General features: G+C 45.6%; 1 protein-coding gene across 2 annotated transcripts in view; it reads right to left on the bottom strand.

Annotated features, from left to right (window-relative positions):
• Positions 1-12,847, bottom strand: part of BRPF3 (bromodomain and PHD finger containing 3) — a 34,660-nt gene extending 21,813 nt beyond the window's left edge. The window contains exons 1-4 of one of the 2 annotated variants that reach the window (XR_014016788.1): positions 12,638-12,847; positions 8,143-9,619; positions 4,421-4,577; positions 1,934-2,065 (exon numbers count right to left, since the gene is read on the bottom strand). Coding sequence is in view for 1 of the 2 variants with exons in the window: in XM_081245308.1 (XP_081101434.1) it covers positions 1,934-2,065; positions 4,421-4,577; positions 8,143-9,593 (1,740 nt within the window). In the remaining variant the exon portion in view is untranslated. The remainder of the gene's footprint in view (positions 1-1,933; positions 2,066-4,420; positions 4,578-8,142; positions 9,620-12,637) is intronic. The other variant, XM_081245308.1, reaches the window with a different exon arrangement.
• Between the last annotated feature and the right edge of the window lie 11,256 nt (positions 12,848-24,103).

Here is a 24,103-nt window from a genome sequence, read left to right as displayed (position 1 = left end):
CTATGCCACACTGCCTTTCTACTTATGTTACCTCAGTTAATCATCACAATAACCTCGAAGGAGAAACTGTTATTATCTCCATTTTACAAATATGGAATCTGAGGTTTGAAAAGAGTATGATGAGGAGTTACTAACCCAAGGTCATCTGGCTAGAAAAGAACAGAGACGGGACTTATACCTAGGTATGACTTAGTCCAAGAGGCACATTGATGATATAAAATGTCCCTTGGGCCAGAATTCCCAACTAATTGGCCCTTGGACCACCTAGGTCGGCCTAGGGTGACCAGGGCCTCAAGGCTCACCCCCTTGGGTGGCAAGCAGCCTGACATATTTGCAGCAATGTGCTATACAAATGTTATTTTCCATGTGTGCCCTAATGTAAAAAGGTTGGGAAGCCGTGTATTAGACTAGAAGTTCCTGCCTCTTGGCTACATCAAAACAGGCCTGCCTGCATCCCCTGCCTGCTTCCTTTTCCCTTACATTTCTCTGGACCAGAAATGGGAAGAGAAGCTCAGCTGTGGGACCAGGCCTGGGACGGCACAGGCAGTTTGAATCCATAGACAAGGTCCTGACATGTCCTCCATGCCCACCTGTGCTAAGTATGGCAAGAGCTGCCCAGTCTCAGCAGTGGAAACTCGGGCCACAGGACCGTGAGAGAAGGGCTTGTGCTGGGGCTGAACAGTGTAGCAAAGTTCGGAGAAAGAGAGAAAGAACATCTTTAACCCAGGCCTCTGCAGCATGAGAGTAACAGCTGCTATTCCTGGACCAGAGAGAACAGTTTTGGCATTCAGTTAATAGTTTTTGCTCACTGTCATGTGCAGAGTGCTGCCGTAGACACTTCAGGGAGGCAAAGAGTATCAATGATGAGGATGATGATAGCAGCTGACACTTCTATAGTCTTATTATGTGCCAGGCACTGTTCTAAGCTCTTTATATACACTAAGTCATCTAATCCTCACAGTCTTATGAGATGGGTTCTATTATTACCCCCATTTTATAGTCAAGGAAACTCGAGGTATAAGGAGATAAAGCAACTTAATGTCATACAAGTAGTAAGTGGCAGAGCCAGGATATAAACGCAGGCTATCTGAATAAAGATGCAGACGTAGAGAATGGACTTGAGGACGGGGGAGGGCGAAGGGTAAGCTGGGATGAAGTGAGAGAGTGGCATGTACTTCTATACACTACCAAATGTAAAACAGATAGCTAGTGGGAAGCAGCCGCACAGCACAGGGAGATCAGCTCGGTGCTTTGTGACCACCTGGAGGGGTGGGATAAGGAGGGTGGGAGGGAGAAGCAAGAGGGAGGGGATATGGGGATATATGTATACGTATAGCTGATTCACTTTGTTATACAGCAGAAACTAACACACCACTGTAAAGCAATTATACTCCAATAAAGATGTTAAAAAAAAAAAAAAAAACGCAAGCTGCCTGATGCCACAGCTCATATTCCTAATTCCTAGGCTACACTACCTACCTCAACATTCCCCATGCTCAGAGGCTTAGAATCTCCTTGAAGAGAGGTTGGAAAATTTAAATGATTCAAGACTATAAGGGTTTAAAGGCCAAGTGAGAAACCCCAGAAGCTCCCAGGTCAAAGGTGATACTCATAAGAATGGCTTGAGAAGCTCTCCAAAACATAAGGCCAGGCTCCCCCCGCCACCCCGAGATATCCTGAATGAGAAACTCCAGGGATGGGCCCAGGCATAGGATATTAAGCTTATGCCTGAGGCCACCAGGAGCTAAACTCCCTAAGTTCGAAGCCATCAGCAGCACCACACCCAACGCAGAGTAGGCAGGCCTTGGAGCCCATAGTGCTGGGCAGGAAGGTAAGAAAGCTGACACCAGGCAGGGTCTCCTGGGTCTCCTGAAGCCACACTGACAGTAGGAGAAAAAGATCTTGAACAAGAGCCGTGGGGGCTCCTACTCACCTGCTCCCGCTTGAGCTTTTCTCTTTTCCGAATCAGCTCAATCAGCAGCCGTGCCCGCTCCAAGTCGTGCCGGAGTTTCTGCCAGTATTTCAGCTCTTCCTTCACTGCATTTGTCTTCTCGTCCTGCTCCCGCTGCAGGAGGGAAGGGAAAACATAGAGGAGCTGTGGGCCTCCTTCCTGCCCAGAGTCCTCTCTCTGCTCAAGCCTCCTGGGGCCTCAGCAGGTAAGAGCCCCATCCCCTTCCTGGACCCATGGTCCCGGAGAGCCCTTCCACCACCTCTACAACCCTTCCTCCAGTGCTTCCCCAGCCTTATAACAATGTTTCTTCACTATAGCACAATAACCATTGCTGGGATGAGAGCTGGGACTGCTTCTCCTTACCCCCAGGGACACCAGAGAGCAGCTGTGCATCCTCAGGGCTGGAAAGAATTTCAGAAGGAAACTAATAGACACCTCAGGGTGGAAAGAATTTCACCCTAGAGCTTCGACTTGGCTAGAAAACAAAGCGAAGTTTTTACTATGAGCTTGTGCTTACTGACTTGAACATACTTTAAAACACCACCACCACCACCAAAAACGTGATTCCTGCCCTAAAAGAGGTTACAGTGTAGTTGAGGGAAGAAAGAGGCCCAGGGTTTGATATGCAAGGGCACAGCAGCATAAAGACAACAAAAATTGATTGGATAAACTGAATATAAAATGCTAACAGGACATAAAATAGAGAAGATCTCAGTGGATTGGGGTTAGGTCAGGGATTCCTGGGGCGAGCAATCTTACTAGGGTTTCACATGTAATGATGCATGTGGATGAAGAAAGCAGTAAGAAAAGCCTCTTTTGGAACCGAAGGGACCACCAAGCAGAAGTATGAAGGCAGCATTAGTGATTCTTTGCTTGTTGAGAAAAACGGGCTAGCCAGAGCAGAGAAACTGGAGAACCACAAAAGCCAAGGAAGACCCAGGATCCAGCTGGCAAGAAGTTTCAAATGCCAGGCAAAAAAGCCTGGATGTGGCCTGCCTGGAGAGGGGGAATATATTCCGGAAAAGGAAATGACAGGATGGAAAATGGTTAAGTGTGTAAGACAGTACCAGCTGTAAAGCAAAAAAAGAATTAGAGGCTGGAGACCACCTAGAAAGCTACTGCTGAAATTAAGGGGGCACGGTTGAGCATGGTAGCTGTGGAATGGAGATAAAGGGCCATATACTGATAAATCCCCCAAAACAGATCAGGGGATGATTAACTGCAGCTCCTTATGGAGGAAAGAGCCAAAAGTAACTCCAAGGTGGGCAACATCTGAGGTCAGGAGGAAGAAGGTTCCATAACAGTAATGGCGAAATACATTTACGGAGATGAAGGAAGATAATGAATTCAGTTTCCAATATCTGAGTTCAGGAAACAACATCTACACGGACATCTATAGTTCCTCTGCCCCAGAGGGACCGAGGGCAGAAAAAAGGGAGGGGACAAGACAAGAAACCTGGAGCTACTGCTACACAGTTATTGACAACTACGAGAGTGGACAAACTCTCCAAGCCCACAAGGAGGCAACAGAACCCCTGGGAGTGTTACCACTAAGGGGTAAGAATTAGGATCAGCACAGGGTACAGTCAGTGGGGTAGAAGGGGTGGGAAATGGTGTCACAGAGAAGCTGTAAGACAAAGTGATCGTGGTGTCAAATGCAGTCCAACAGTCTATAAAGTGAGAATCTGAGGAAAGACTTGCTTGGCTGGAAGGGGTCACTGATGTTCTACAAGAGGCTACAGGGGAGCAAGCAGACCATTTCAAGGAGAGATTGGATATACACTTTCCCTTCAGGACTTCAGTTACAAAAGGCAAAAGTAAAATCAGACAGAACAGAGGGCACCAGAGTCATGGGAAGGCTTGCCTCCTCTCTGGAGTAATGGTGTGGGAATATTTAAAGGCAGAAGTAATGGAACAAGTGAAGAGGCAGAGAGAACTAAATATGTTTTCTAAAAGTCTCTCAGGAGGCCTCCACCATCTCGGAAAACACTAAACATGCAGCAACTCCAGTTGCTAATGTCTAAAAGATCACCCCAACTGGGCAGGTTGTGCGCTACAACCTAGATGGTTAGTGTATTTTTTATGGAACATTTAGGCAGATGGCAGTATAGTGTCTTAAGGAAAGTATGCCTTTTCCTAACTTATACAACATGGTCACCTGACTCTCACTCAGCCCACTTCTTCCTTTCTGCCATATCTGAAGGGTTTTCCCCAAGTAGAGGGAAAGCTGGGCTTGCTTTACACTCTCCCCTAGAATTTGCTCCAAGCCAAGCCTCTCTCATCTAGAAGGGCTGCTGTCTGGTCTGAAGAGCTCCACAGTCCTGGAGGTCACTCCTGGGATGGACCACCTAGAGAGGTGATGGCTATAGGCAAAGGCCCCGCAGAGGGCTCAGGGAGGGTTGCCCCAACCATCTCTCCTTCGTCACTCTCCACCTCCCTCCACTGCCCTCAAATAACTACTTCACCTACCTGCTCAGCATTCCTTTGGGACTGCAGGTGGGAGTGCAGGCGCCGTATGAGGGGGACACCATTCCGTGCCTGCCGCTTCAACAGCCAGTAGTTGTGAAGCCGCTGCATGAACTGGTTTTTCCTCTGAAAGGAGAGACCACTACAGATCTTGTTCAACCTTGAGTAGAGGCAGAGGGAAGTGAAAGACAGGGTCAGTGGGCAGCCCAGATTACAGCCTCCTATTCAGACCCCCTGGTTCATTTCTGAACCTTATAGAGGAAGACAGAATAAAGTAGCCAAATGCCTCACCTCAGAGAAAGCCTTGAAAAGGACAGCAAAGTTAAGCAGCTCAGATTCAGCATGGGATATTTCACTTGATTTTCCACCTCCTGCCTTGCAGTCCTGATCCTCCAAAAGAACCCTCCCTCAGGAACCCTGACCCTATAGTCCTGGACTCCCGAGACACAGGTCTGCGCCCCAACACCCCCACTCTTCTCTTGATAAAGGCAGCAAAAGAGAACAGGAACTTGCATAAGCTGTGGGCAAAGCGGTCACTATTTCCTGCCCCCTATAGTTAAGGGTCCCACCAGACCAGGGAGTAGTCCACAGCCAAGCTGGAAGGAAAATTAGTAGGAATACAGCAGGCTACTGCCTTCTGAACCCAAATACAACCCTTTGGAGTTGTCTGACCTCTGGTTTTTCATTAAAAATCTCAGTGGCCTAAAAATGTCTAATTTTGAACCAAATGAAAAAAAAATGGATCTAAAGATGTAAGAGGATAGAGAATCTGAAAATTCAGCTGGCTAGACAAAGATAAGTACTGTATGATAACGCTTATATGTGGAATCTAAAAAAGACAACAGGGGAATACCCTGGCAGTCCAGTGGTTAGGACTCGGTGTTTTCACTGCGAGGGCCCAGGTTCAACCCCTGGTCAGGGAACTAAGATCCCACAAGCCGTGTGGCGTGGCCAAAATAAATAAATAAATAAATAATACAACAAGCTAGTGAATATAACATAAAAGAAGCAGACTCATAGATATAGAGAACAAACGAGTGGTTACCAGTGTGTGGCAGGGGGGTGGAGGGCAATACAGGGCTGGGGGAGTGGGAGGTACAAACTACTGGGTGTAAGATAGGCTCAAGGATGTATTGTACAACACAGGGAATATAGCCAGTATTTTGTAATAACTACAAATAGAAAGTAAGCTTTAAAAATTGTATGAAAATTAAAAAAAAATTTTTTTAATTTAGCTGGCTAAACTGTGCCAAAAGAGAAGTCTGGAGGTCAGTGTTCAAGCCAATAACACGTGGCTGGGGAGGAGTGGGAAGGGAATTAATGAGCTCCCACAGTCTCTACCATAATGCCCAAACTTCAACGTGGGTCACATTATTCCATGTTACAAAAGATGGAAAGGCAGCTTAGGAACTGAGGCTGAATACATTGTCAAAGTCACTAATGCATCTAAAAAGATGGTGAAGCTGGGCAGGATTTGAACTCATGATCTCTCTGCTACAACATCTGTGTTCCGAAATTGGTTAAGCAAGGCCTCAGTGCTCCTGTGGCGTTTCCTCTGCTTCTTCTCTTCCTCTTACTCCACTGAAAGGAAGACAACTGTGGCTAAACAAGAAGGTGGAATCTAAGAAGGATGTTCATGTTGGGCTAGACATTGCTCACCCAGGCCTTGTGCCTTTCCATGGTCAGACATTCCTGCCCCAAAGCCAAGCTTACAAAATCAAAGCCTAGGCCTTTTCCCAAAGGACAGATCCCCCCAACACCCATGCCAAGCACACCTGCCCAGATGCAGGCAGCCCCCTCCCTCTACAACCTCTTGGCCATGGAGGGTCCCAACGGCATTTGTGCAAGTGGGGAAAAGAATAATAATCAAATAGCAGTAGCAGCAGCAGCCACCATTTATTGAGCGCTTACTATTTGCCAGGCACTGTGCTTTACTTGTATTATCTCATCTATTTCTCCCAACAACCCTATGAGGTAGGTTCACTTACAAATAAATAAACTAGGGCTTCCCTGGTGGCGCAGTGGTTGAGAGTCCGCCTGCCAATGCAGGGGACATGGGTTCGTGCCCCGGTCTGGGAAGATCCCACATGCCGCGGAGCGGCTGGGCCCGTGAGCCATGGCTGCTGAGCCTGAGCGTCCGGAGCCTGTGCTCCGCAACGGGAGAGGCCACAACAGTGAGAGGCCCGTGTACCGCAAAAAATAAATAAATAAATAAATAAATAAATAAATAAATAAACTAAGGCTGAAAGAAGTTAAGTGACTTGCCAAAGATCACACAGGTAGTTAGTGACAGAAGCAAGATTCAAACACAGGTCTGTCTGGTTCTTAGCCAGCATGCTGTGCTGGCCCCTGTAAGAGACCACCTACAAGAGCAGACCTGACAATCAAAAAGTCTAGCCCCAGGGCATAACCACCCTACAGATGAAGACTAAGCATGGACCCACTGACCTAAGGGAGGAGGGGAGCCTAGAACAGCTCTGTGACTAGAAGGCCCATTTCCAGTTGACTGAATCTAACTCCAGCCATGGTTCACAAGAGCCTCTCCCTCTGGATCTTGTCAGCTCTTGTGTCTTCCTTCCAGACCAACAAGTCTGGTTGCCTATTTCCCTCATACAACTCACTCTCCACTGCCCTCCAGTACTCCTTTCTCCCTATCCCTTATACCAAGAGAGACAGACAGCAGGAACAGAACCTAGAGGCATCACAAGCCCCAGCTTGTCCAGGGTCTGTTGCTTTACCCCTGGTTCCTTCCAGCCCTTAGAACAGGACTTGGCATATAGTAAGTGCTCAATAAACATCGCATTGAATGAATAATGGAGTGAACAACTTTACCTCCTGTGACCGCAGTTTCTTCATCTGGGGGTGTGGGAGAAGGTGCAAGGACTATGTTAGATGAATAATCTCCAAGATTCCTTCCTGCTCTAACACTGTATTCTTTTTAGTGAACATCATCAATGAGATGGGCCTCCGCTGGAAAATCTTCCCTGTCTCTTGCTTGTCTGCCAAGCTCCCATCCCTCCAATAGCGCCAGCTACCTCTCTGATGGTTTAAAACAGGCACAATGGTTTCTCTACAGATTCGGTGGGGGCCAAGGCAGCTTAGTTACACAGCAGAGCTGAGTGATTCTCAGGAGGAGACATAGCATATCTTCCCCACATGACCACCCCCTTACACAAAGTCCCCATCATTCCCAGGACAGAGCTTTCTGGAGAGCAGGTACCTATACTGACCCCTTGAAACAGTGGTTCTCAATCGGAAGTAGTTCTATCCCCATAAGGTTACTAGAAACATATGTAGGGAGGATCTGAGGTTGTCACACAGACCAGGCAATGAGGGAGGGGATGCAAATGGCACTTACAGACAAAGACCAGGGATGCTAAACATCGAGAAATGTACAGGACAGCCCTAATAATGAATTACCTCCTGTCCAAAATGCCACTTGTGCCCTGTTGAAAAATATTACCTTAGACATCCTGTCACCTGGGTTCCTAAGCAACTTAAGTGTCTGTCTCACCTTGAATCAAAGGAAATACATTGCTTTGAAGGGCACAGTCAAAACCACAAACCAGGCCAGGCAAGCCCACGGTCTAAAGGAGAAGTCTAAATTTGAGAGCACAGAAGAGAACAGGTATTCACCAACCTTGGGGAAAGAAGCCTGGCTCAGGGCCAACACCAGCCCGAGAAGAAATCATGAGTCCCTAGGGAGCCCTCCTGGGCAGGCTCACCTGTAAGAGGGTATCTGTGGGACAGTGACCATGGGGACAGTGGAGGGTGTGTCTCGGCCCACTTCCTCTGGCTCCTTCTTGATCCTTTGCTTCAAAGTCATCTTGTTCTTCTTGGACACTCCCTTGAGGGGGCCGCCTACCCTACCTTGGCCTTCATCTTCCTCCTCCTCTTCTACCTCTTCCTTCTCTTCTTCCTCCCCACAGCCCTCCTTCAGCCCTTCTTCGTCCCCAGTCTCACTGAGACTTCCTGGGGAGTCGCCCTTCTTCCTAGCAGTGGCGGCACCTGGCGGCGAGTGGGCCTCACAGTAGGCGGTCTTGCGCACTGTGAAGATGGTGCCATTGAGGCTGGTCTCACGCATAGGCTCAATCTTCATGAAGAGCCCAGCCCGCTGTGCACACGTCACATGGAAGGCCGTGTAGCAGTTCACCTTATGACACTGGATGGCTGCGCCCAGCCCCTTCTGCTTGCAGATATAGCAGGTTAGTTTCCAGCGGGCAGGTGGGATATTGTCGATGCCCTCAATAGGCTCCAGGAACACGGTGTTAGCAAAGCAGACTTCAGGGATCCAGATGGCACACACCACGTGGGCCCAGTGCCCATCGCTGGTCTGTTTGAAGGCGCCACCCTTGTTGGGGCAGAGGACGCAATCCACAGGCCGGGAGGGAGACTGTAGGCAGCAGCGGCATAGCCACTGGCCCTCGGGGATGTAAGGGACGCCATAGCACTCCTGGTGTACAGCCAGGTTGCAGATGTCACAGAACAGAATGACGTTGCTGTTGTGGCATTCGTCATCCAGGCATACGCAGCAGAAAGCATCTTCGTCAATGAGTGACTGTTGGGCCCCACTGCTTCGACTCTCCAAGTATGACTCCTTCTCAAGCCGGTCCACCAGCAGCTCAAAGGTATCTGCCGACACCAAACTGTGCCCATCTACTCGCCGCTTCTCATTTACCATGTCCAGCCAGGCAAGGTCCTCCTCATCCATGTCGTACTCTACTTCTGCATCCAGATCTTCAGGTGGCTTCTCAATGTAGCGGTAGTAGGCAGCAGGCAGTGGGGGTGCTTCTGGTTGACTGCCTGAGTCCACCATGCGGAAGCTGGGTTGCGGGAGGTGGAAGGAAGTGCCGGATGCATGCTTGGAGCAGGACTCCTTCTTCTTGCCCTTGGATGAGGGTTTTTTGGACTTGACAGGGAACTGAGGCTGCTCACTGTTTTCCTTGTTACTGTTGCATTCGGTGATATCCTGGGCGGTCAACTCATCCTCTGTGATGATCTTGAGCGGGTCATAGATGCTAATACGGTGCAGACGTCCATCAATGTCCACCTCGACGATCCGCTGGGCCTGGGCATATGTCAGGGTCTCCCGAGTGGGTGAGCACTTCAGACTATAGGGGGATGGGGAGCGCCGGCCCTCGGCATTCTGCCGTGACTTCCGGCGAGGCTTCCTCATGGCACCCGGGAACCAACAAGACAGGCCTAAGGAGAGGAGGCCAGGAGACTGTGAGCCAGATGTTCAGGCATGCATGCATTCATTCACCCTTCCATCTGATCAAGTGGCCACTGAGCAAACTGGCTATTCCCTCTGTCTGAACATCCTGCCCCTCAGGTATCCACATGGCTTGCTCTTTCACCTCCTCCAAGTCTTTCCATAAACAGTGTTTCTCAGTGAGACCTATGACCATTGTATCCAAAATTGCAAATCCTTTTCCCCCACCAGCAATCTTTCTCCTGCTTTATATTTCACTATAACACTCACCAATTTTTACTGTGCTATGTAATTTATATATTTATCATGTGTATTTGTTTCCTTCCTCTAGAATGTAAGGTCCATGAGGGGAGGGATTTTTGCCTGTCTTGTTCACTGCTGTAACTCCAGCACCTGGAATGGTGCCTGACTCCTAAGTAAGCATTCTATAAGTGTTAGCTGAATGAAATGAGAAATCAAACACTCATGATCCCTGCCCTCAAGGAGCACTGTCTGATTGAAGAGACAGAAAAGTAAACACAACAGATCACTACAGATCAATGCAACATGGGGAGAGAGCTAATGTTCTAATGAGGTACATAAGGCTGTGGGACAGCTAACTATGGAAAAGGGTGGTGGTGGTTAAGGCTTAGGAAAGGAGTAAACAAGAACAGCATCCACTTAAAGCTCTACACATGACCTGTGACCCCATGGGGGATCAAAAATCCACAGATCTAGAGCCCTCTCCCAACCCATCTTACCATGATCCATGATCAGAAACCCTATCCCCAACCATGCCCAGGGGTGAAGGGGTAAGGCACCTGAAATGTCTATCGCATGTGGTCTAAGGACTTCAAACTACAATGTGCAGGGTATTCTCTGCAAAAGGCAGCATTCAGGATGCATTGGCTAGTACATCTCTAAGCAGAAACCCTGGAAGCTCTGGGAGTGGCCCCAAGTGGCCTATGTGGGACCCTCACTGGACCTAAAGCCAAGGTAACTGGGGCAATATCTGGGGTAAACTCTCAATGCATCTGTTACTTCAAAAGCCCCTCTCTCCCAAAATACATCCAGTCCACCCTTGTGCAACAAAAAGAAAGCTCTAAATTTTTCCCATTGTTCTCTGGGATGGAGGAAATTATGACAAGCTCACAAGGAGCTGCGGTCACAGTTACTGAGGCCATCAATACTAAGAAAGACCTTTGGCGATATGGTGCCCTGAGGTGCGGGCAGAGACTTGGAAGGGTATGAACAGGGAGACGATTTCAAGGAGAAAAACAGAATTTGTCACCTTGCTTGCAGGATCTACCATCTTTATAAAGTGGAGATGGTGATGATAATGTAGCACTCTTTCACAAACTACAAAGCCCTTTTACTTTTAACAGTTTTCACAACTACCTTGGAAGGGAGAATAGATATCCTCATCTCCATTTTACAGATGAAGACACAGAAGCTCAGAAAGGTGTCACTCCCCCTAAAGCTGGTAAGTGACAGAGCTACGATTCAAACCCAGATCTTCTGATCTGCTCAAGCCATCTCACTAGGACATAAGAACACTACAGAGATGCCATGGTCTGGTACAAAAAGAGGCTCTGAGGCAATCCAGGTTCTAATCTTGGCCCTGCGTGACCCGGAGAAAGTCACTGAAACGTTCTGTGCCCGCACACTCCATCAGTAAAATGAAATTAATAAAATTTATTTCTTAAGGGTTGCTATTTGTTAATAAGGTATTCTTAACATCCTTATTTTAAAAGCCTTCCAATCCCAAAGTCTGACTGAAAGAAACAAACAAAAAACAACTTGGCTGAGGCACAGTGCCAGGCAGGCACAAACCCTATTTGGAACGAAAGGAAAGAGAATCATTCGCAGAAATTCTGTCCAGGCTCCAGAGACCCTTGGCCACTACATGCCTGACAAATGCCAACTCCCTGGGGGTGGCCCGGGCCAACAGACCTGCTTTATTATCCCCACCCTGTCAAGGGCATGCAGACCCTTGCAGAGGTGTGAAAATCTATCTCAACAGTAACTTGAAATGGTTCAGAAAGGGGATGTAGCTCCTCCTTTGTCAAAGCCACGATATATTCCTCCTCCCTACCCGCTACCTCCTAGGCAACTGGAGTATCTCTCAACCAAGCAGCAAGTATCTACAGAGGCCTCTGCTGTCCTATCCAAGCCTCTAGACACTGGGGGGCCAACTCCAGAGGGGGAAGGGCTGCTGCTGAGGAAAACGAAATGAGTTTCGCCCTCAAGGAGCTTACAGTCTGGTTTTTTGGCGGGAGTTTCTCATCCCACACAGCCCTTCCCACATACACAGCTCCAAATACTTCCAACACCCGCAGAGGTCTACCCGGCATCCCCTGAGCCCCCACTCGCCCACCCCACCCAGGTCCGCGAAGAATAAGGAGTTTCTGCAATTAGACTGTTCCCCCTGCACCCCACACGAGATACTCATGAGACAAGTAAGGACCCCAGCCAAGGCTCCCGCCCCTTTAAAGGGGCACCTCTTCCAGAAAAATCCTGACCCTTCGGAGAGGAAAGGAGGGAAATAACATCTCCTCACCAGAGGGGAGGGAGAGAGCGTGCCTGAGGCAGACAAACGCGGAGTCCGACCCTCAGACAGAGAAAGCTAGCGCCTGCGAAGAAGCGGGGCACAGAGGCAAGCACCCATTGGCTGCCTCACCTGCCCGTCTGGAGGAACTGGGGGCCAAGGAACGCTCAGGGGGTGGAACTCTCCTCTGGCCTGACCAATTGGAGAGCGTGGCGGGGGCGGGGCTCGGCGGCTCGGCTTCCAGGGCCAAGGGGGGAAACAAGATGGCGGCTGCGGGAGGGGGTCCTCGCTTTTCAGCTCCCCCCTCACCCGCCTTCTCCTTCTCCGCTGCCACTCTGGCTCCAGGAAAGAGCTTTCGCGCCGCCCCCGCCCCGCTCGGGAAGCCCCTCGCTTCCCTCCCCCATCCCGCGCAGTCCCTGGTCTCCGTAGGCCCCGCTGCCCCCGCCCCCGCTCCGTCCGACCCCGCTGCCGCCCCCATTACCTCAGCAGCCGGCCCGGCCCCACCGTTCGGGGCTCCTGGGCGCGGGCGGGCCGGCCGCCTAGCAGGTCGGCGCGGCCCAGGGAGCGGAGCGCGGCCTCCTCCCGCGCTGGCCTCCGTGGCCACCGCCGTGCCCCCTCCCGGCCCGCGCTGGGGCCCCGGCCCGGCCGCCGCCGCTCCCGGGGGAGGAGGGGGAATGGAACCGCCGCCGCCGCCGCTGCCGCCACGGAGCCCGGCCGAGGGGAGGGAGGGATCAGCCCCCAGGCAGGATCCGCCCCTCCGGCCTCCCCCCCTCCCCCCGCCACCTCCACCCCTTCCCTCGCTCCCTCTCTGGCTCCGCGGGCTCTCCCGCTGAACAGGAGCGAGAGCGCGAAAGAGAGGGGAAACAAGAAAAAAATCCCCCCGCCCGTGCCCGGCGCGGCGGCGGCCGGGGCGGCGCGGAGAGGAGCGCGGAGCCGCTGCCGCCACAGGGCACCGTCCCCTGCTCGGCCTCACGGTGGCGGTGCGGACGCGGCAGGGGCGCGGAGCAAAGGCGGGATCTGCGCCCGCCGCGGCCCCGGCTCACGCCGACCTGGCTCGCCACGGGGAGAGTCCGACTAGAGAGCTGGGGGGCGTTCGGGTCCAGCTGGGAAAGACGGGGTCCCTAACTCCTTAGAGTGGTTAGTCATCCCCTCCCCCAGCCCTGCGGGGGAGGTGGCTAAGGTTTGGAGCAACAACCCCCCTCCCTGAGCTAGAGGGTCCCTCCAAAGGCTAAGTCAAGAGCAGTCATTGAAGACAAAACCGTTCTGTAGTTTCTTGGGGGTGCAGGTGCCTGCAGTACTCCCAGAAAGTCGCCCCCTTCCCCCCGTGCTCCAGTCCGGAGGACAAAGGTCTATCGATGTCCATACACTTCCCCAGTGAGGACAGCCGGGGAAGACCTGCCTCTGTTGTGTAAAGGTGAGCCTCTTATTCCCCACGAGACGTCTTTCTTAAGAAACAGACTTGACTTTTCGTTGTGTGCCATCCTCTCCCTTCTGTGTTTAAAAAGAGTAAACATAAAAGAGTAAACAAAAGTTTGACGGTCTACTTAAGAACGTCTGGTAACTCGCTTGTCAACAAAGACATGGGAAACACTGTCTCCTTAAACCTTATTTGGCTAGGAGTCTGTTAATTTAATGCAAAAGCCGCTTTATAAAAGATGTTTGACAAATGGCAACTTCAGACTTTCAGATATAATCAGCCTGGCTTTTGCTTTGGTAAACAAATTTAAGAAGAGAAAAGGGCTCCTTTGCCACCCCTCTTTTGCCTATAAATTGGAAAGCTTACCTCATATGACTGAAGTCTTAAGCACCAGTATTTAACGATGTTTATAAAGGATGTATGGATAGACTGCCTTTAAATGTGAACATGAATGACATGTTTTGAAAGCGTTTCCTCTGCCCGCGCTGGTGGTGTAGCTTGGTAAGACTCACAATTTCTTGCTTGGTTCTGATCATCAATGACACAGATTGTAGAGTCAGAGGATGAGGATAAAGGCTTAGGATCCAGGTCTTCCAAATGCTTAAACTTAACGAACTGCTACTTTTGAAGTATAGATGTTCATTATCCTAAGGAATTTAAACATATTGTGTTTGGGATTTGAAAGTTTGATAAAAGTAAGGAAGCTAATTTGTATGACAAAGATGTTTTCCTGATTACATGGTAGCACCTTCTGGCAAAATGATAGAAAAAATACTTCATGCACCAATTTTTTTTTTAAAGAAAAAAGGACTGGCTTGTGAAGCTAAGCAAGGACAGGGCATTGTTTTGAAAGTTGTGAAGGTGAAATAGTATGAATTAACGTCAAAAGGCTAGGGAGAATAATCATTTGGAGGGAAGGTGTAGAAGGAAAAATGATTAATTGTGGAAGGGAAAGCCCCAGAGGCAAGAGAACATTACAATTACTTTTAGTTAAAGAAAAAAAAAAAAGACTAATAGAAACAAGAACGCTGAATTTCATTTCTTGTTCTTTTAAAATGTGAAATATAACCATTTCTACATATAACTAGTAACTTTTATTTCTTGATGGATGTTCTCAAAATTTATTTAGTACAATTCCTATTTGTGTGATTGGGAGCTTTTTCCACTAAAGTTAATGAATAAATACTTTGAGGAAAGGTATTGGTTTCCATTTGTAACAGTAAGTCAAATAATTATTTAAATGCTGTTGAAAATGCATGTTAACCTGATACATATGATTTCCAGGTTTTTCTATTCAAAGCTTTCATAGAAGACGTTATTCAGCCTAAATGTTTTTCTTCCATTTTCAACTTCCATTTTCAACTTCCACTTTCTTAATGGTAACTTTACAGTTGTCCTCGCTTCTATTTTTGACATTTGGAATTGGTTTCTGTTAGTATAACTGCGCACATAGCCAGTTCACTATGATGTAATCTTAAATGTAACATGGGACAATTATGTCATTAAAAACAAATTTGAGGGCTTCCCTGGTGGTGCAGTGGTTAAGAATCTGCCTACCAATGCAGGGGACACAGGTTCAAGCCCTGGTCTGGGAAGATCCCACATGCCGTGGAGCAGCTAAGCTCGTGCACCACAACTACTGAGCATGCGCTCCAGAGCCCGCGAGCCACAACTCCTGAGCCCGCGTGCCACAACTACTGAAGCCTGTGCGCCTAGAGCCCGTGCTCTGCCACAAGAGAAGCCACCGCAATGAGAAGCTCGTGCACCGCAACAGAGTAGCCCCAGCTCGCCGCAACTAGAGATGGCCTGTGCACAGCAACGAAGACCCAACGCAGCCAAAAATAAATAAATAAAATTATTATTTAAAAAAAAAAAAACACAAAAAACAAATTTGGAACATGTATCAAAAATCCCAGAGGCACTAAATTTAATTCACTTTAATCTTTAGGTATTGTAAATAGTTTAAATTCACCAGCCCTTGGCCTTTCCATTAAACCATTCAGCAATTCAGTTCAGCAGAGGCACAGACCTTTGATTCCCAATAGTAGTTTTAAAATCCTCCATTTCTAAGTAGACACTAACTTAATTTGGAGCAGGAGACTATTTTACCACTTAAACCCAGAAAAGGAAACATGAGTACAAAAAGTTTCCCCCTCAATTTTTTTTTCAGCATCTCAGGATATCTTTGTCAACAATTTACTATTATCATTAGTTTACCAAGGCAAGAAACCTCTGAAGGGTCAGATGCAATACCCACTGGATTAATAAAAATATGTGTAATGAAAAGAAAGTAGACTTTGAGTAAGGGTTGAATGTTTTTCTTTTTTTTTTTTGCGGTATGCTGGCCTCTCACTGTTGTGGCCTCTCCCGTTGCGGAGCACAGGCTCCGAACACGCAGGCTCAGCGGCCATGGCTCACGGGCCCAGCCGCTCCGCGGCCTGTAGGATCTTCCCAGACCGGGGCACGAACCCGTGTCCCCTGCATCGGTAGGCGGACTCTCAACCACTGCGCCACCAGGGAAGACCTGTTGAATTATTTTTAATAGAATATTCCTTCCTTAGACTTTGGCTAAAAGAATTCTAAACCATACGTAGGGAGAATATGGGAGTTTGAAATCATTGTGATATTTTTATGCTTTAATGAAAATGCTGTAAGAATATAGTTTGCTTAGAAAAAGGAAAAAATTTATGCTAACAACAGGCTTTAAATTGAATACCACACCCTCTAAATTTAATTGCATTCATTTATTCCTGTAATAGACATTTATCGAACATCTGTGTGTCTAACACTGTTCAAGTTGCTTTGGAAAATAATGACAAAATCTCAACGTGGGGCACAGTGATCATATATAAATGTAGAATATATTTTTCTTTGCCTTGAGTAGCGTACAATCAAGAAGCAACCTAGAAATAACTAGAAAATACATGTAGGAGAAATCAGATAAGGCAGTGAACAGTGTAGAGCCACCACTATTCAAATGAAGGAGAGGAGACTTCTTTTAGCCTGGTTTTAAATAGTGATGGATGTGAATTGGCGAAAAGAGTGTGGAATGACATTATTAGGTTGGTGACAGGGCAGCCCAGGCAAAGGGACAACATGCAGGGAATAATAAGGAAATTACCCTAGCTGGTCTGTATGGGAAGTTATTAAGAAAGAAAAAGTTGAATTGGATATGGCAAGGGTATGGGGATAATAAAAATAATACCTAACACTTATGTGCAAGGTACTGTGCTCAGTGCTTTACCTACTGTATTTATTAAAAATCTTTGTTGCACTTAGAAAACAAACTAGTTTAATTAATAAAGAAAATCTATTGATTCTCATAACCAGAAGGTCCAGGGGTGCATCTGGTTTTAGGTAAGGTCAAGTCAAGAGATTCAGATTACTTCATCAGGACATAGTTTCTTGCAGTCTCTCAGCCAACCCGAACTAATAGCTGTGGCCAGAAAGACATGATACTCTAATGAGGTGTGGTCATTGTTCACTACCAGAATCAGAGGACACGGGCAAGAGATGATTCTCCAAAGATATAGTGGGCACTTGCACAAAGTAGGTCCAATATGCATGCTATATCTCATTTATCAATTTGTAGCTCTGTGAAATTATTATTATGGTCCCCATTACACATAGGATAAACTAGAGCAGGAACAGTATTAGGTAACCCAGGAAGAATTTATAGTATTTGTTGTGAAAATAAAAGGGCATTAACCAGAATGGTGGAAGAGACTGTAGAGAAAAAGGAAAGGGTCAAATCAGAAATCAGAAGACAAATAAACAGTTTTATGAATGATTGGACATAGGAACAAAGGAGAAAATCAAAGATGAATCTAAGCTCAAACTTAGGAGGTTTTGACGATGCTAGTATGGTCATTGCAAATTAAGAGGTGGCAAAGGGTTACTCCAGAGCTCCTTTTGGGTCTGAGGGCCTGAGGATTGAGGAAATGATAAGTCAGCCCAAGTTATCTGGAGCCCCTTTTAGTCACACTAAAATACATATTCATTCAATAATTATCTGTGAGCTGCAGGTAAGGTTGTATTTTATGCCTGTAAAGACCACAAAGGTGAAAAGGCTATGCTGTCACACTTGAAGTCACTTAAAATCTAATCACAGGAATAAAGCAAGTATATTAGTAACCGGAACATGCAATGGCATATAAGCACCTCAAGAGAGATGCAAGCAGAGTGGCATGAGAGTTAGAGATGAAAGAGAAGAGGGGAAGGCTCCATGAAGAAGGTGCCAATTGAGCTCCACCTTAAAGCTTGGGTTGAGTGTTAACTAGGAGGATGGTGGAGTGTGGTCCAGGCTGAGCACCATGAGCAGAGAAAGGTGGGACACCATAATATTGATTCAGGGGACAGTGGGTTATCCCGTTTGACCAAAAATGAGAGACGTAAGAGAAAAGACTGGAAAGATAAAGTCCGAGCATGGAGTCTGTTTTATAAGGAACTGGATGTGGTAGTTCCTCATGATTTTTAGAACAAGGAAATGGCTTGAATAATTCATGCTTGAAGATCCAGTCAGGCAAGAGAGTATGGTACAGTATGGTTTAAATTATCCACCTAGTATGGCTTACATTATCCTCTTTGGACTTGAATTCTGGCTAGAACATTTTACCATATTCTTAGTGAAACGTTAAACCACAAACCTAAAAGTAAATAGCATGTGGCAAGTGTAAATTGTTCAACCTGATTTAATGTCCTTTCATTTCAACCTTTAATTAGCATTTCTGTTAAGTCCTAAACTTTTAATCATGCGTGAAGTCAGGACACCATAAAATATTTCCATATTTTAACAAAAGAACTGACCCTGCAAGTAGCCACCTATTTGGTATAATTTTACTAAAGAGAGAAAATGAACAAAAATAATAGCACCTAAAATAAAAAATAATAGCATCTGCCAAACCAGAACCTGCATTTTAACAAAATCCCCCTAGGTGATTCATATATGTGATGGTTAATTTTATGTGTGAAGTTGACCGGGCTAAGGGATAGCTGGTAAAACATTATTACTGAGTGTCTGTGAAGGTGTTTCTGGAAGAGATTAGCATTTTAATTGGTAGACTGAGTAAAGAAGATCACCCCTAATAGTGTGGATGGGCATCATCCAATCTGTTGAGGGCCTGACTAGGACAAAAAGGTAGAGGAAGGTTGAATTCGCTCTCTGGTTGAGCTGGGACATTATCTCCTCCTGCCCTTGGACATAGGTGGTCCTGGCTCCCACGCCTTTGGACTTGGCTAAGTTATACCAGCAGCCATCCTGGTTCTCCAGCTTGCAGATGACAGATCATGGGACTTCTTGGCCTCCATAATTGCTTGAACCAATTCCTATAATATCTATTCCGTTTCTCTGCAGAACCCTGACTAATACAATGTGCATATTAAAGTTGAGAAGCAGTGGATTAGAGGATATTAGACAATTCCAGGATTAAAGTGTTTTAAGGTCCTTGCATTGTCTGGGAAAAGGGTAAAGTTCAAGAATTAATATTTGCCTTTGATTAGTCAAGAATACCTGTTGTAATGTATGATTCCATTTATTTGAAATTCTTGAAAATGCAAACTAATCTATAGTAACAGAAAGCAGATTGGTGGCTGCCTGGAGGTAGAGGAGTGTACTGACTATAAAGGGGCATGTGGGAACTTTTGGGAGTGATGGAAACATTCTATAAGTTGATTGTGGTGGTAGAGAAACATTTGTCAGAAGTTATCGAAATACTGGGATAGCCGTCATGTATTTTACATAAATTGTACCACAATTAAGTTGATTAAAAAAAGAATACCTGTTGTAATTTTTAGACTAATCATTAAAAGAATGAAAAAAAGAGTATATAACTCACAAACTAGTAGAGAGGAAAAAAGAAATAATAAATATTCAACCAATCAAAAAGAAGACAAAGAAAAAGGAACACAAATAAGCAATAAGAACAAAAATAAGCAATAAGATGATGGCAGATATAAACTCAATCTACAGTCTAAATGGTAGAATGAACAATGTACAATGAGAGGGACATTTTGGGGAAAGTTTAACGACAGATGGTTAAAATGTGTGGATTGAGCACATGCATTTATCCCCCAAACTTCACTTAATATGTTAATAAAGGATTAAAAAAAAACCCTGCAAGATAATAAAATTCACAAGAACAGAGAATGGGGGGAAGAAACAACAGCAATTGAGAACTGTCAATAAAATTTTGGAGAATGGAAGTAGATGGGGGAACAAATCAGAGAAAGTTAAAGGCTGCAAGGAGAGCCGGTAAAAATCAGCTGATTCACATTAGACCACTAGAAAGGCTTAGAAGTAGGAGACTGCAGGTACTTCTGAAGAAATGTGTGTGCTGGGGGGTAGGGGGTGGTGGTGAGGGGGTGGCAGTGGCTTGGAGAGTAGGCCTGAAAGTAGGATTGGCTGAAAAACCTGTTAAAAGGGTGGTTAGATGCCATCAGATCTCCCCACTACTCCTTGGAGATTTGCCATCTCAAGAAATTGAACTAAAGAGATCTGGACTTGGAGATTCCAGGCAGGCACCAATGAAGGCAGGGACAAAGTGCCATTCTGAAAATGGCAATTAGAATGAAACTCTACATACTGAATGGTGAGACACTCCATCCCCACCTCATTTCCCTTCTCAGTGCTGATAAAGAGGAAGGGAGAAGCTGGTACAATTTGATGGGATCTGGTGGTCCAGAAGGGGGCTGAGAAAAAAATCCCATGAAAATATCTTTAGCCAGCTTATCCTTTCAAGTGGGGAACTGAAAAAAATGTTTTCTTGATATCAAAATCCTCAGTGGCCCAGCCTCTTCCCCCACCTCACATTTTAGAACACCAGGACCCAAATATATTAGCATCTTGCTATTCAGATTGTTGCCCAAGAGCCAGTAGTATTGGCATGCCCTGGGAGGGGGTTAGAAATGCTGACTCTCAGGCCCCACTTCAGACCTGCCAAACCAAAATCTGCAGTTTAACAAGATTCCCCCAGGTGATTTATTTATTTTTTTAAATAATTAACTCTTTTTTTTAATAGATTTTATTTATTTATTTATTTATTTTTGGCTGCGTTGGGTCTTCGTTGCTGCATGCCAGCTTTCTCTAGTTGTGGCGAGTTGGGGCTTCTCTTGTTGCGGAGCACAGGCTCTAGAGGTGCAGGCTCAGTAGTTGTGGCGCACGGGCTTAGTTGCTCCGCGGCATGTGGAATCTTCCCGGACCAGGGATCGAACCCATGTCCCATGCATTGGCAGGCGAATTCTCAATCAGTGCACCACCAGTGCATGTTTTGCATGTTAAAATTTGAGAAGCAGCGGATTAAAGGATATTAGAGAATTCCAGGATTCCTCTCTGAAAGTAAGTCCTATTTACAAATATTTATGGAGGAACATCCTCAGTAAAAAAAAAAAATTTCAGTTTGCCACCTTTTGCCTTATATTGAAGCCTATCAGGTACCAAAATACCCCCTCCCTTTGCCCCAACACACACAATTTTAAACAACTTTTTATTACCTCACTCAAAATTGAGTAGACAGTCAAGAACCAACAGATATGTGAGGAAAATCTCATGAACGTCATAGCCCAAAACAAAGGAACAGGGGAAACAGTTAATGTAGAGAACCACAGAAGTTTTAACAAACAAAAATCTCAGCCTCAAAGAGTAACATCCATGAAATGGGAATGTGATAATATTAGAAAAGAAGGGAGGGAGGGAAGGAGAGAGAATGAAAAGACGCAGTCAAAAGATTAAAAACTCTTGAAAATTAAAAATAAGAAAATATGAAAGATTTTAAAAAGATACAATGGAAGATTTGGAAGGTGAAGTTGAAGTCTCCCAGAGATTAGAGGGAAAATAGGAAAGTACAGAGAAGAGAAAAGAGAATTTGAGGATCAATTCAGGACACTCAACATCCCATCTATAGTAATTCTAGAAAGAGAAATGATAAATTTTCCCAGAAATGAAGGTCTTGAGTTTCCAGAATGAAAGACTCCCGCAGTGCCCTGGTACAATGAATGCAAAAAGATCTAAACTAAGAACACTAGTGATAGAAAAAGGGAGGATCCTAAAAGCTTCCAGAGAGAAAAAAGCAGGTCACACAGAAAAGATTACGAATCAGAATGATACCAAGTTAGAAGACATCGGAATAATCCCATCAAATGCTGAGAGAATGTTGTTTTCAATATTCAAGTCTATGCCTTGCCAAAGTATCAAGTGTGGGAATAGTATAAAGACATTTTCCGACTTGCAAGGTCTCATTTATCTATTCTTTCTCAGGAAGCAACTGGATGACGTTTTCCACCAAATGATGGAGAAAAAAATCAAGAAAAATAGAAGTCACGGGGTCCATGAAATGGGATCCAATACCAGAAAGAAGCAAAAGGCGTCCCCAGTTACGATGAAGGGAAATCCCAGGAAGAGTTGTGTGGCAGGCTTAGGGTGCAACCATTGGAGTTGGAGGACTCCAGAAACAACTGGAATGGATAATTTACCATATACATTTGACCGTATGAGAGGAGGTTTTCAGTACTGATAGAGAGTTTAGAGATGGATTTAATGATATGTGTATAGATAATTAAAATTTTAAAACAGGCTATTATTAATTCCAGGAAAGACAACTCATGTGAAAAAGAAATATAATTTCTATATATTTCACAATATAATTTCTATAAGCCTATGTGACTCATTTGCAAACATTTATATAATCATAATAATGAAAAACAATAGAGATTTAACTAAAAATTATGATAAAACTTTTTTGAGAATATGAGGTGAGTGATAGGAGATATAAGAAAGTTAAATCCTCATTGTCTATAGTTGAAAGGTAATAGATAATGTGTAAAGTTGAAAAATCAAGAAGTAACAGTAAATGCGAGTTATTTAGAAATGAAAGATAAATACTGGAAGAAACTACAAAAGAGTTTGAAAGTGCTGCTTATGGATTAGGAGAGCAGGAATTGGGGTGAAGCAGAGATCTCTGGTTTTATTTTTAAGCCTCAGAATTACTTGACTTTTTATTTTTTTAAAATTTGTTTATTTTATTTATTTATTTTTGGCTGCGTTGGGTCTTCGTTGCCGCACGCGGGCTTTCTCTAGTAGCGGCAAGTGGGGGCTACTCTTCGTGGCGGTGCACAGGCTTCTCATCGCGGTGGCTTCTCGTTGCGGAGCACGGGCTCTAGGCGTGCGGGTTTCAGTTGTTGTGGCTCATGGGCTCAGTAGTTGGGGCTCACGGGCTCTAGAGCGCAGGCTCAGTAGTTGTGGCACATGGGCTTAGCTGCTCTGTGGCATGTGAGATCTTCCCAGACCAGGGCTCAAACCCGTGTCCCCTGCATTGGCAGGTGGATTCTTAACAACTGCACCACCAGGGAAGCCCTGACTTTTAAAAAACTATGTAATTTCATAAAAGTTGATATGAAATATACTTAAAATTAAATGATATAATTTCAAAAGTAAGTGAATGGATTGAAAAGTGGCTGTAATAACTTAGCTTTCCAATTCAAAATGGCAGTAAGAGTGTGCATCATACAGAAGAGAGTTAACATAGCAGGCCTGACTGCTGTCCTTTGAAATGCCTGCTTACATGGGTGGCATCTGGGAACTTCCTGGATTTCAGGAAGGTTCTCACCACCCTCACTGATAAGAGTGGTTCACTGTGCTTAAACTATTTGTGCAAACAATATGGTTTACGCTAGACAGCTGCTTTACTTCTGGAGTACATGCCACCAGGCAGAGGGTGCCTTTGTAACCAGCCCCCAGTAAAAACTCTGGACAGTCTCTAATGAGCTTCCCTGGTAAACAACTTTTGACATGTGTTGTTACAACTCATTGTTGAGGGAATTAAGTGCATCCTGTGTGAGAGAGGACTCTTGGAAGCTTGGTCCTGGTTTCCTCCAGACTCCACCCCATGTGCCTTCCTTTTCTCTTCGCTGATTTTACTGATTTTGCTCTGTATTCTTTCACTATAATAAATTGTAGCCATACGTACAGCTGCATGCTGAATCCTGATTCTTCCTATTGAATCACTGGATTGGGGGGTGGTTTTGAGGACCCCAGACACACATTTTACTTCAAATACCCATTAAAATAATAGTGTAATTACAGGATGCATGTTTGCAAGCAATAAAACCCAATTCTAGCTGTCTCAGGAAAAAACAGAATTTATTGGAAGGGTTGAAGTGGGGCTGACAGAATTGAAAGGAGACTGGAGGAGCAAGCTAGAAATCAAATATAATCTAGCTAGGACATTGCCACCACTGCCTATACTGTAAGTAGTATCTTAATATTTCTTCTTTTACTTACTAGTATTGGAAATACAGTTTATTGTTGCCTGTTCATCTTATATTTAGCCACCTTGCTAAACTTCTTATTATTTCGAATAATTTGGTTGGTTCTTAAGGGTTTTCTCTATAGATAATTATATTATTTGTAAAGAATAGTTTTGATCTTCTCTTTTCAAACATTCCTTCCTCCCTCCCTCCCTCCCTTCCTTCCTTCTTTCCTTCCTTCCCCCCCCACCCCCCCTCTCTCCTCCTTACTGACCTTCAGCACAATGTTAG

The sequence above is a fragment of the Mesoplodon bidens genome, assembly GCF_964165515.1.
Source record: "Mesoplodon bidens genome assembly, chromosome: 10".
Classification (NCBI taxonomy): domain Eukaryota; kingdom Metazoa; phylum Chordata; class Mammalia; order Artiodactyla; family Ziphiidae; genus Mesoplodon; species Mesoplodon bidens.
The sequence above is the reverse complement of the archived record's forward strand: the minus strand, read 5'-3'. Positions and strand labels throughout refer to the sequence as shown.